The sequence below is a fragment of the Macrobrachium nipponense genome, chromosome 12 (assembly GCF_015104395.2).
Source record: "Macrobrachium nipponense isolate FS-2020 chromosome 12, ASM1510439v2, whole genome shotgun sequence".
NCBI classification, from domain to species: Eukaryota; Metazoa; Arthropoda; class Malacostraca; order Decapoda; family Palaemonidae; genus Macrobrachium; species Macrobrachium nipponense.
The window spans coordinates 102,492,382-102,505,487 of record NC_087205.1 but is presented as its reverse complement, the minus strand read 5'-3'; the positions used below and the strand labels follow the sequence as shown (position 1 = coordinate 102,505,487).

The 13,106-nt window shown below is 39.8% G+C and overlaps 1 protein-coding gene across 1 annotated transcript; it reads left to right on the top strand.

Moving 5' to 3' along the window:
- Positions 1-8,831, top strand: LOC135224897 (glycine, alanine and asparagine-rich protein-like). Its single transcript, XM_064264222.1, has 6 exons — positions 1-88; positions 1,047-1,954; positions 3,634-3,774; positions 4,565-4,739; positions 6,644-6,718; positions 7,873-8,831. Exons 1-6 carry the CDS (start codon positions 35-37, stop codon positions 8,725-8,727), a joined length of 2,208 nt encoding a protein of 735 aa, XP_064120292.1. The 5' UTR covers positions 1-34; the 3' UTR covers positions 8,728-8,831.
- The last annotated feature ends 4,275 nt before the right edge of the window (positions 8,832-13,106 follow it).

The window sequence follows — 13,106 nt, the reverse complement described above, 5'->3', positions numbered from 1 at the left end:
CCTGGTTGGTCCTCATCAAAGTATAAAAGCGTCTATGACCCTCCCTGATAGCACCAAAGCATCGTTTACCCCACAGCTGCTAGCAAAGGTAGGGTCTGGACGCTGATTTGTGGGATCTACTAACCACATCTGACGAAACTTTTCTATTCCTAACATTTTCATGAATATGGACACATCCAATAGAACAACTACACTAAACTTATGCAAACCACAACACATATCCCGGAAGTCAGTAAGAGGAATTAGGGAATATCTTCACAAAACATGGAGTTAAATCTTCATGAGAAATGTTGAATATTTTGTGTCGGTAGCAAAATTGGCAAGTCTTGCTAGTTTTCGTTAGCAATGTAAACTTTCGAGTTAATACAACAATCACTTACAACTGTTTTTACTGATACTGAGAGTTGTGCTTTCCACAGTTTCAAACACACCATCTATCACTAATTAGGTCAAAGAAGTAGGAAAGGTTTTCATTTTATACTAAAATTACGGGTTACGGTTGAAAGGTTTCATGAGAAACAACCAACAATGTTTTTCTGGCAAGATAACAATCCATAAATAAATGTCTTAAAATTATGCTGAATATTAAAAGGAAAACAGATGAAATGTTATAGCATTTTTAAGATTCTATTCATGACCCAATAAGCCTCAATTTACTTCATCATATGAACATTTGATCAAAGCAACTGTTATTTTTTAGTTTTCTGTAAAAGACGATTGAGGCTAGAGGGCTGCAAATTGCTATGTTGATCATCCATCCTCCAATCGCCAAACATCCCAAATTGCAGCCCTCGGTAGTTTTTAGTTGATTTGAGTTTAAAGTTAGCCATGATCGTGCGTCTGGCATCGCTAGAGGTGCCAACAATACAGGCCACCACAGGGCCGTGGCTGAAAGTTTCATAGAGTTACGCTGTACAGAAAACTTACTTCGGCGCATTTTTTTACTTGTTTATTGTAGCAATGACAGCCTAACTTCCTGAAAATTATTTACCGCATGCTTATGACCGCATGACATTCAAGCGTCCAACCTTTTTTTGATTTTGTAGATGAAGGTCCTCTGGATACTCGTTCTGGCCGCGGCCACCGTGTCGGCCCGCAGCGCTAGCACAGGCAACACGCGCGCTCTCATTGGCAAACCGGTTAGCGTCAGTCAGGTGTCAGAGGTCAGCAGCGCTCGCAAAGAAGAAGAAGAAAACGAAGTCGCAGCTGACCCTGATTCGGACGACCTCGACGCCGAAAGCATCCTCTCCGACTTCGAAGAAGCCCAGGAGGAGTCCGCCGCAAATTCCAGGATTGAGGGAAGGACCCGGGGTGCCGCTGGGCAAGGCGGCGGCAGCGAAGGCGCTCAAGGTGGCGCTGCAGGAGGAGACAGTAGGTTCCTCGGCCTCGATTCCCTCGCCAACCTCGGCCAGAATTTGATTGGAGGATTGCTAGGAGCCATCGGCAACCCTAACTTCGGAGGTGGACTGGGCGGTCTTGGAGGAGGCAACAACCCTGGACTGGGAGGAGGTTTCGGCGGACTTGGCGGCGGTTTGCAGCCTGGTCTTGGAGGAGGTTTCGGCGGACTTGGCGGCGGTTTGCAGCCTGGTCTTGGAGGAGGTTTCGGCGGACTTGGCGGCGGTTTGCAGCCTGGTCTTGGAGGAGGCCTCAACCCTGGATTCGGGGGAGGCTTCGGCGGACCTGGCTTGGGAGGAAACTTCGGAGGACCTGGTTTTGGAGGCGGCTTTGGTGGATCTGGCTTTGGTGGACCTGGCTTTGGAGGCGGCTTTGGTGGAAGGCCTACCGGATCCGGCTTTGGAGGCGGCTTCGGTGGAAGGCCTACCGGCGGTTTTGGAGGCGGCTTCGGTGGAAGGCCTACCGGTGGCTTTGGAGGCGGTTTTGGCGGAAGGCCTACCGGTGGCTTTGGATCTGGGTTCCCTATCGGGCCTGGTGCAGGACCGGTGACCTTCGGTTGACTTTAACTTGCTTTACTTTTAAAGCAGGGGAGAAGACAGCGATAAAGGAATGCTTAGTTGTATTATGTATTATAAATATTATGTACAAAACATTGTATATAACCAAAAACATCTTTTCATTGTAATCAGCTTCATGTTATCAACGAAACTGTAAATAAACCATTATTATTAATTTTATCATTGTTACTATATTCTTAGGTTAACTAACATTCTCAGTAACTTGGAAAAAAAAAGACCTTAACAACAATTCATTGACCAAATGTAGCTAATATGACCACATAAATTAAAATTCATTCTGGCAGAAGCCATTCCAACACATCTATTGCCTCTGACAGCATCTTAGCCTAAAGTAAGGACACACGGCTGACTCATCCCTTTGAAAGAAAATGCTTTGTAAAGGATCTTTAGTGAACTCTTTAATGATGTTTAACTATGATTAATTCTATGGTAAAGTATTAACTAAAGGACACCTACAACACAAAAGATTTACGTTTACATCATCAAAGGAAGGTGACCGCTTATTGACGCAACACAGACTGAGGTCATGTATAAAGCAGTCCAACTTACTTTATACATGACCTTCAAAGGAATGATAGTGATTTTTCAGTCTGGCGTCACTCAATTACTACTTTGGTAATCGACGCCATCTTGGAAAGAATGCGGTAGTTATTCCAGTCATGCTGAGATACGAGAATTCTCGTCGGGTATCTATCTGACTTTTGTCAAAGTCAGAACACAGCCTCCTAACTCCTTAATTAAAGCTTTCTTAAACGGCTGCAGCTGTGCACTCATTAGTAACAATAATATGTAATTACTGTTATAGAGGATAGTAATCAGATCTAAACGACTCAGAGAAATTTACTGTGCAACAGTTTTTTCTTATTAAATGACTCGTATTTCTAGGTAATCCGCAGGAACCTTCCATGGGTTCCTTCCTTTCTTTTTTTTCTCTTTTTATTTGTGATTAATTTGCTCATGAGTGTATTTTTGTTTTTGCTGTCCCTCGAGATTCGGCGGACATTGGGCGCTTTTGTTGCGACATAGGCGGGAATATTTTGGTTATTGTGAGTTATGCCCTAGAGAGAGAGAGAGAGAGAGAGAGAGAGAGAGAGAGAGAGGGTCGGTTGTTGAGTGTCTGAGAGAGGCAAGCAGGTGGATGATTTGCTGAATGAAGCAGTTTCTCTCTTGAACTTTTTTTTTTTTTTTTTTTTTTTTAAATCTTCTCCCTGTCTTTTTTGTTGTTGTTCCCGGCGCGACCTTGTATTGAATATTAACAGCTGTTCATATGGTGATTTACTGGGCGTGGTGCATGTTTTTTTTTTCTTTTATTGGGGGATGTTTGTATTAATTTTTCTGGATTGGGATTTATGTGTATATAAATACATTCATGTTATTGAGGTCGAGGAATATCATAAAGCATAAGAGCTTCTGTAAAGAGAGCAAAATGGCGGACGCAAGTGGTATGACGACTCTCCTTCATCATATTACAATTGTTAGTGCATGTGTGGGTCCATTTCGTGGAGTCGTAGATGGAGTTTTTTGCAGCCAGTACAATTCTTTATTGAAGGTGTAAATAATTATTTAAGCGCAAAAAAGATAACAGATGATGTAGAGGCATTCAGAGAGGCGAAAGCTTTGTTATAGATTTCAATAAGGGTGATCTTTCCTATCGTTGCAGGAGTTTTCAATATGCAAAATGTCGAACCCGGGCTGATTGGCAAGCATTTTTAAGAGCAGCTTATGGCTCAAAGGAACACGGGGATATGGTGAGAGATCTTACAGGACTATATAAAGTACAGAAAGGCACAACACTAGCCTCGTAGGACATAGTTCAAAACTTTTGACTCAGCGGGAGAATGGATAGAAAAATTGAAAACATCTAAATGGGTTAAAGGGGGTAGTGTCTCACTTGACAATTTACATAAACTGATCCATTTTGCGATGCTCTTGCACGACGTACCGGATGCAATAGTGGATAGTTTTGATGAAAAGATTGAACCTACATCGGACAAAGAATCAATTTATGCCCAAATTCAGAAACATATGTCTAAATGTCCTACTGTAGATAGTACATTTTTTAATGGGACTGGCCCGAGAAATAGGGTGCAAAGAGAGACAGAATTTTCTTCTCCCCGTTTGTGTGCAAAAGTTGAATATAACAGAAGATCGATCGATCAAAGGCAACAGCAGTTGCGTTGCTTCAATTGTAATAAACTAGGGCACCCAAAGAAAATGTTGTAGAGTTAAATATTGCGGAATGTGTAAGAGTGCGGATCACTATTGGCAATCTTGTCCGCACTTGGGGATAGAAAAAACGTATAATGAGGTGCATGCTAAATACATTTGGAAAAACATGGGAAAAGATGTGGAAAATTTTGTGAAAAACTGTACAGTATGCAATGCATGCAAACCTGCAAGGATAACTTCATGCAAACTAGGGTCATATCCGATACCGAGTAGACCTTTTCAGAGATATGTGAGTCTAGATATGCGAATAAGTACTTGCTAATAATAATAGATGAACTTACGAGGATAGTAGAAATTTTTCCACTTAAGCATAAAACAGGTGAAGAAGTAGCTTTAGCATTTTTCAATGGTATTATTTGCAGATATAGATCACCCGAGGTTCTATTGACCGACTATGGCAGAGAATTTGTGAACAAAACTTTAGAATGTTTAGCAGAAGTCATGGGGATACAGAAAGTAACAATTATTCCATACAGACATGAAGCTAATAGGTTGTGTGAACGAGCAAACAGGAAAGTGCTCGAAGCTCTCAGGAAGGTTTGTAGGTGATAATGATAAGAATTGGGACAGATATATTGATATTGTTAGACATAGTATTAACACTATGGTTAGTGATTCCATTAAAATGTCTCCATTTGAAGCTTTGTTTGGTTGCCCAGCACGAGGCACATTTGATCTATTAACTATACCTCATCATGGGGAGGATACGATCGAATCATTGATATTTAAAGTGAGAGAGAGACATGCTTGTCTCTCTCAGCCTTAATCTCGAAGCCGCGACTCGAGAGATGGTAGAGAGAAGTAATAGCAAAGCATCTGATCCCAAGATCAATGTCAGAGACAAGGTATTTTTAAAAGTCATCGTGTGAAACGAGCTGAACTACAAATTAGGTCCGAAATTTGAGGTCCTTTGAGAGTCATTGAGGAAAAGACTGGAAACAGATTTGTAGTCTTAAAGGAAAAAACAGGTCGGTCGAAATTAACACACACACACACACACACACACACACACACACACACACACACACACACACATATATATATATATATATATATATATATATATATATATATATATATATATATATATATATATATATATAAAGCTTACTACTTCTGATCAGTATTTCAATAGGCGGGCACAGATGTATGCAAGACGCCCTGGCCACAGTACCTTTGACCTTTCAAGGGTACTTAGGTACCCAGGCGTCTTGCATATCTAGGTAACCGACTACTGATAAAACAGATCAGTAGTAAGTTATACATACAGATACATACGTATATATATATATATATATATATATATATATAATAAATATATATATATATATACACACATATATAACTTACTACTGACCTGTCTTTTGAGAGATGTTTAATGTTATTCGTAACAGTATTTACAAAACTGGAGATCCAACCTAGGCATTTTATTGTGGATTACAAAATGTGATAATGAAACTGTCACAAAGACCTGTCTCTGATGTATGTACAGGCACGTGGACGAAAAATTTACAGCCATCTATTTATTGTTGTTGGTGGACTGAAATTTGTATTTTGTTTATATGGAGAATAGGATGAAGTGGCGTAAGGGGCTTTATAACTTGCGTTCCCCAATCATTTTCTCTGTCTTTCCCGTTACGAAGTTCGAACTTCTTAAGTAGTGGAATTATTCAAGGTCAAATTCCGAACACGAGCGCTTAAATATTGCACATTTCCGCCCAAGGGCGAGCTACCCACGCTACAAAAAGTCTCTACGTACACCCAAAAAAAAGTCCCTTTTCTATCTAGCCAAATATTTAATAGCTTGTTGCTAGCCTCGAAGTAATGATTAAATTTATTTCGTAAAATATATAGTAATAGTGCGTAAGGCATGAGTTTCTCATGACTAGAGCAACTGAAAGAAATCACCAATCTACAGCACTAAAAATGGTCGCCTCTCCAAAGAAATTAAATTCCTGTCTGTCCTAATATTTGTTGTCAACTGGAAAAAAAATTATGAGTAAAAATCCACAAATGTCATTTTGCATGATCCTCCTACCAAGCAGACAAACGAATAATAAAAAACAATGCGACTCCTTGGGAGGACTAATGACAGAATGATTCAATTTTACCCGTAAAGTTTTTAATTTAATAAAAAAATATATCAAACAGAGAAAGAATCATTAACAAGGCGGAAACACATCTGGTATACCAAACAACACTTCGAACTCCGAAACTTGAATTACTTAATATCAAGAACAAGTCCAGCTAAATTCTAAGTCACAGAGAAGAAGAAGAAGAAGAAGAAGAAGAAGAAGAAGAAGAAGAAGAAGAATGCTTTGCACACTGGTACGGCAACTTTTTGCTTCCCGAGTCTGATATTCCTGGTCTCCGAGTCTTGCAGCGTCATGTCAGATGAGAAGATTAGACCAATCATTTTCTTCTGTTCGAAGGGCGTCTAGCTGTGTCCTCGTATAAAGCTTTTATACCCTTGTAAAGAGCACCCAAGCATCATTTCCGCACTGCTGTTCGCTAAGGTAAGGTCCGGAGTTGACTTGTGTGGAATATAAAAGCATCGCAATCATCGCTGTGACTTCGACGCGCAGTTTTTGCCGATCTAATTGTCAGTTGAGTGACGAATGTGATTAAACGTTTCAGAACATCTTCCCAAATTTGGACATACTCGACAGAGGTGATCCTTTATATCGTCGGTTCCATACGTACAGCTGGAAATTGTGATTATCATATTTATGAAGACTAGATCAATCAAACCACAACCCGTTCTCTGCAATATGAGAGAATGCATTACAAAAAAATTCAATATCACTTTCTATTCGCACAGATTCCTGGTCGAAGTGAAATTATTATGATACAAAAAAATAAGAATATATCTGTGTGGGAAGTGATGGTTTAGTTAGTTTTTGTTAACATCGTAAATGTTGAGTCAATGCAACCGTTTCAATAAATATCAAAAGTGGTTCAGTGTGCTAGTTCCTCGTTGGACGAGTAGGGTACGTGCTCGCCTACCGATATGGATGTCGCGAGTTCGATTCCCTGCTCTGCCAACGAGGAATCAGAGGAATTTATCTCTAGTGATTAGAAATTAATTTCTCGATATAATGTGGTTCGGATCCCATAATATGCTGTAGGTCCCGTTGCTAGATCAGTTGGTTCCTAGCCACGTAAAAGGAAAATCTAACCCTTCGGGCCAGCCCTAGGAGAGCTGTTAACCAGCTCAGTGGTCTGGTTAAACTAAGGTATGCTTAACTTATTCAGTGCGCTTCCACAGTTTCAAATAGGCCAAACGGTTCCTACATTCCAGTTTTTTACTTAATTGTTCGAAGAATTAGGAATGGTACTCGTTTCATACTAATATTACAGTTACAGTTGCAAGATTTCAAAAACAAAATCAGCACTATGATTATGTATGGAATGATAATCAGTATCTGAAAGCCTTACAAATTCTAATGTACACTGAAAAGAAATTAGATAAAAACTTGGAATCTCCGAATTTAGTAAATGTTTAGATCTAAGACTTTAATTTACAGAAAGGTCATTTGATCACAAGTAATGACAATAATCTCCCTTCTTGAATACATTATTTCTGAGGTGATTTAGAGGCGTTTTAGCAAGTCCATATTTTAACGTCAATTATTTCCAGATGAAGGTCACGACATTCAATTATTTCCAGATGAAGGTCCTTTGGCTCCTCCTCCTGTCCACGGCGGCCGTGGCTGCCCAAACCGACGTGCGTGACCTGCTGGGCAAACCAGTCAGCGTCGTCGGCCAAGAAGACTCTGACAACGATGACCTCGAAGCCCTCGGAGGAGTCCAGGCACGATCGACTCCCGTGATCGAGGGGCGGACCCGAGGAGGAGGAGGAGGAAGAGGGAGAGGGAGAGGAGGCAGGAATCGAGGCAACAGGGTCGTTGGTGGAGGAGGGCTACAAAGCGGGTCTCTGCTTGGAGCATTTCTTGGAGCGATCGGCAATCCGAACTTTGCGAGCCAAGCTGGTGGCGGAAGTCCCGTTGGAGGAGGATTTGGAGGTCAAGCTGCTGGAGGATTTGGAGGTCAACCCGTTGGAGGACTTGGTGGAGGATTTGGAGGTCAACCCGTTGGAGGATTTGGAGGTCAACCCGCTGGAGGACTTGGTGGAGGATTTGGAGGTCAACCCGTTGGAGGATTTGGAGGTCGACCGTTAGGAGGATTTGGAGGTCGACCTGTAGGAGGAGTTGGAGGTCGACCATTTGGTGGATTTGGAGGTGGTTTCCAGCCTGGTTTTGGGGGAGGTCTTAGCCCTGGTTTTGGAGGCGGTATCAGCCCTGGATTTGGAGGAGGTTTTGGGCCTGGTTTTGGCGGGGGCTTTGGAGGCTTCAAACCAGGCCAGTGCCCTCCAGTGCGCCCTGCGTGTCCTCCAGTGAGAAGTCACTTTGGTCCACAGCCCTGCAATAGTGACGGCAACTGCAGTGGCGTCGATAAATGCTGCTTTGATATCTGCTTGCAGCAGGCTGTCTGCAAACCGCCTCAAGGTGGCTTCGGTCGGTGAAGCTGTCAACATTGATCAGTAGATTATTTGTGAATCAAATATCTATAAAAACAAGAACTATGTAAATTATGTAAATAGGAAGTAATATAAGGTACAATTAGTTTTCACTTGTTTGATTAACACTATCGAGCGTTCTCAGATTTTAGTTATTGTACAGCTGACGGGGAAGTAAAGAAAATGAAGGAAATCTCACGTCAACGCCCCCAATAATGCCATAAAATCATACCCTTAATTGAAAAGCAACTCTGGTAAATTTTGTGAAGGGCGCAAATAAATTCCGTTAGGTTTTTATGCCATTAATGTAAAACAAACAACGATACAACAGAAGAGTATTTCTAAATAAACTTTTATAACTGATTGCCGTAAATATCTTACTGCACCTTTTAGCATCTAATTTATAGTTGCTTTTCACTTTCACTAACTCATCCACTCACACATGTATTTATGTTTTTTTTTTCACTGCTGAGGTATTTCCTCTCGAAAGACGTTAGTTCCAGAAATTAATATCAGGTGGTAGTTGTTACTCTATTAATTCTTTCAATACTGGACCAAGGTTCAGTCCTTATGTTTAGAAATGACAGATTCTCACCCACTACTTCAAACTCCATAATGCACTCATCAGACACCAGTCGGTGCATATGCATGCACTGAAATTTTAACTGTCCCTTGCACTATTTCATACTTGCCAGATCTTCCTCATCGACTTCCTTGGACTTTACATTAGTTTACATTTCCTTCTTCCTCCCAACACTATTGCAATAAGCATCCAAAAGTCTGAGTTACCCTGTCTTTTTCTCTAACGGTGACCAAGTGACCAAAACATACTGCGATTCATCTTTTTAAGACGAGAAGTTTTCCACAGTTACTAAGTATTTTAAGTCGAGAAATATTCCATAATTATTTTAAGAGACATCATCCAAGTCATATTTCCATCTTTCTTACTTTTCAGTATTGCACATATAATCAGCAACGGTTCCCTCTTTCCCTTCAGTCACATTCAGAAACTTTCGCCTCCATCCCTGAAAAGGCTGAATTTTCACGTCCCAATATGCATCACTTTCCATCCTTATTCCGTTTGTCAAGTTTTGTAGAATTCCTGCTGATCCAACACCCATAACTTTCACTGCACATTCGCACCAACATTGATCATTCCATGTTCCAGGTTTAAAGCTACTCTGATAACCTTGCTCTTGATAACGTAGCCTTATAACTTTCACCTTTAACGAAAATTTTTTTTTTTTTCTCTCTCTGACAAGTACCGGAAATTTCTCTTAGTTATCACCAATGCACATCTGCAACCTCTTCCACATTTGATTATGCAATCCGCACTTTTTTTCTCACAGACTTGCAAATGCAACTCATAACCCTTTCCCTAGGCTCTTTTCACCCATTAATATAACACAAATATACATAGAATGTATAAAATTGAATAAAAGAGAAGGAAAGGGACGGAAGTGTCAGAGGAACTTAACCTAGTCATGTACCCAGCAACGCCCAGCGATCTCATTTATTCCATGTTTTCATTCTTCAAGGTCCTGTGACCTTCCTCTCATTCTCAAGGGTCGCTCTCACTACGTTAAACGTTAAAGCTGTCTCTCTTGTGACCTTTGCTTCCGGCAATCTTTCCAAATACTCTTGCTGACGACGAGAGAGAGAGAGCAATCTTTATCAAATACCATCTGTCCATTTACATATTCTACTCTCAGATTTATCACTCTCTTATTTACCATCCTCTTTTTAATAAGATGTAGGACGCTTGTCACCTCCAAATTCTTGTTCTCATATTCCCAAACTTTTCATCTGTTTTGAAGTGTTTTTTTCTTACCTTTCACCATATTTTTTTTTTTTATCTTTAGTCACGCGTTTCTTTATATCGTTTTCCTCTCTATCTGAGATTTGGAATTCAGACGATCTCCTAAACCTTTAAGTACCGTTATCCTCTCACTCACTTTCTACAGTCTTCCACATCTTTGAGCTTTTATTTAGCAAACTAACATACCAACGAAAATAGTACCCAACTCTATACTCTGTTTTTTTCCATTTGTCCATCCGCCTGTGGTGTTTGTGCATGGTTGCACTGCGTCCCGGGCTTTAAATAATATCCTATTTCGAATATTAACGGTGTAATTCGCAAACAGTAAATTATTAGAACACTTTTCAGTTGCAAATGTACACCAAGATATCCTTTTATTTACCTAAAACTTACAAAAAGCGTAACTATTTAAAGCCCGGGAGCAGTGTTACCATGCGAGAACACCACAGGCGGATGGACAGATGGAAAAAAAACAGAGCATAGTCTTATCAAACGTACCCATCTCGATATTGCTGACCATATTTTGAACTCCTTCAAGGGGAACAAAAAGGCTTATTGTAAGAAAAAAAAATAACCCTTTGTGGGTGATTTTTTTTTATCTATCTATTCAAGGCCGATGCAACTTGTCAGTTAGCGAGTGCGTATATATGTGACTCGCCTGTATACTGACGCCTCATGCAGTGAAGCGAATCAACTCTGCTTTTATAATATTCAACTTGTTTTTTCTTAGGTCTTTGAAGGTGCACTTCCGCAAGCATAAATATCGAGAATAAAAAAATATATATTGCTAAAACTGCAGAACATAAATCTTGGGCGGTAAGTTCAGGTAAGGTTATGAAAAATTGTTTCCGCGAGAACTAGTGCCCAAGATATAATATATATATATATATATATATTATATATATATATATATATAATATATATATATATATATATAGATAATATATATTATATATATATATATATATATATATCTATATATATTACATATATATATTATATATATATATATATATATATATATATATATATATATATATATATATATATATATATATATATATAATTGAGCGAATACCACAGGAAAATGATAGGCAGAAATCCGAGCGCTTTCGTCTTTACTAAGAAAATGTCTTAGTAAAGAAGAAAGCGCCAGAATTTCTGATATATATATATATATATATATATATATATATATAATATATATATATATATATATTATATGTATATTACTACATACATACACACATATATATATATAATACATACAAACACAAACATACATACATGTATATATACATTTATATATATAGAGAGCGAGAGACATACACATATATTATAATTACATATCAAACCAAACCAAACATACAGACATGTAATATATACATTATTTTATAAGATAGAGAGAGACAGACAGAGAAAATTACCACAGATTAGGCCGGGGTTTTCCAGACAAGTGACCTTTAGTACAGACGGCGTACGTGCGCCAAGGAGAACTAGTTCTAGTCCGCCGTCTATCCATTTATTAATCTACTCAACCGCCTATTTATACATCTGTAGATTTATTCGTTGTCATAAGTGAAACATACTCGCGTAGATAGATATAATCTAGGAGATGATAATAATAAATAAGAGCCGTATTATAAGTCCAGTAGTGATCATCCGTAAGAATAGCAATCAATAGCAAAAAAAAAAAAAAAAATGAATACAGGGTGTCCATAAAGTCCCAGTACCATTACAAATATTTATTGCCCAGAATGGTACTGGGACTTTATGGACACCCTGCACAAAGCAACATGAGTAAGGCGTATTCCACATCTGCTACATCTACATCTCGCTCCAATTCAACGTCACGAACATCCTTCCTCGAGAAAAATAAAAAAAACTAAAGATAAAAATAGGGGATACTTCACTCGGGGTCCGCGCCCCCTGAATGTCCCATTGCAGCGATAGGGGGGTCGGTGCCCCGAAGCGTGGGAACAGTGCATGAACGACCTTTCTATACTCCATGTGGCTCTCGGAGCCACACTCGGCCGTTTCACAGGCTCCTAGCGACGACCGGAGCCATCGACGACGATTCATCCATCCATCGCCTCCCCTCCCCCCTCCCCCCCTCCCCCGCCCACGCCCCCAACAGGCAAATCGCCGCACGGAATTTGCTCTCGGTAACGAGAGCATTAAATTGTCATTCCCGACCGATACGGTCGCGGGCAATTACAAATTCAGGCCCGTCTGCGTTGCCTAGGAGTCGTCGGGAATGGGGGAGGGGGAGAGGGGGTGCGGGTTGCTACTTACATACATGCATACAGACACACGCCCGAACACAGATCGGCGGTTCCTTAATTCATTCCAGAATAGTCGTGCTGAACTGATCATTTTTTTTTCTCTCGTTTCATCCTTTGAAATTTAGTTTTACTCTTGTATCTATATTTATTTTTATTTTCATTTCTCAGAAAAGATGCAATAAAGTGAGAAAATACAGAAACATGAGGAAAAGGCCTTTAAATTTCTCAACATCACTACTGACAACATCAGTTTTGAAGATCTCCCCAAAAAGGCAGAAAAC

Coding starts and splice junctions, on each gene's coding strand:
- LOC135224897 (XM_064264222.1), top strand. CDS start 35: ATGACCCTCCCTGATAGCACCAAAGCATCGTTTACCCCACAGCTGCTA. Junction 1,955..3,633: donor GGACCGGTGACCTTCGGTTG/ACTTTAACTTGC, acceptor CTATCGTTGCAG/GAGTTTTCAATATGCAAAAT. Junction 3,775..4,564: donor AAAGGCACAACACTAGCCTC/GTAGGACATAGT, acceptor TATTATTTGCAG/ATATAGATCACCCGAGGTTC.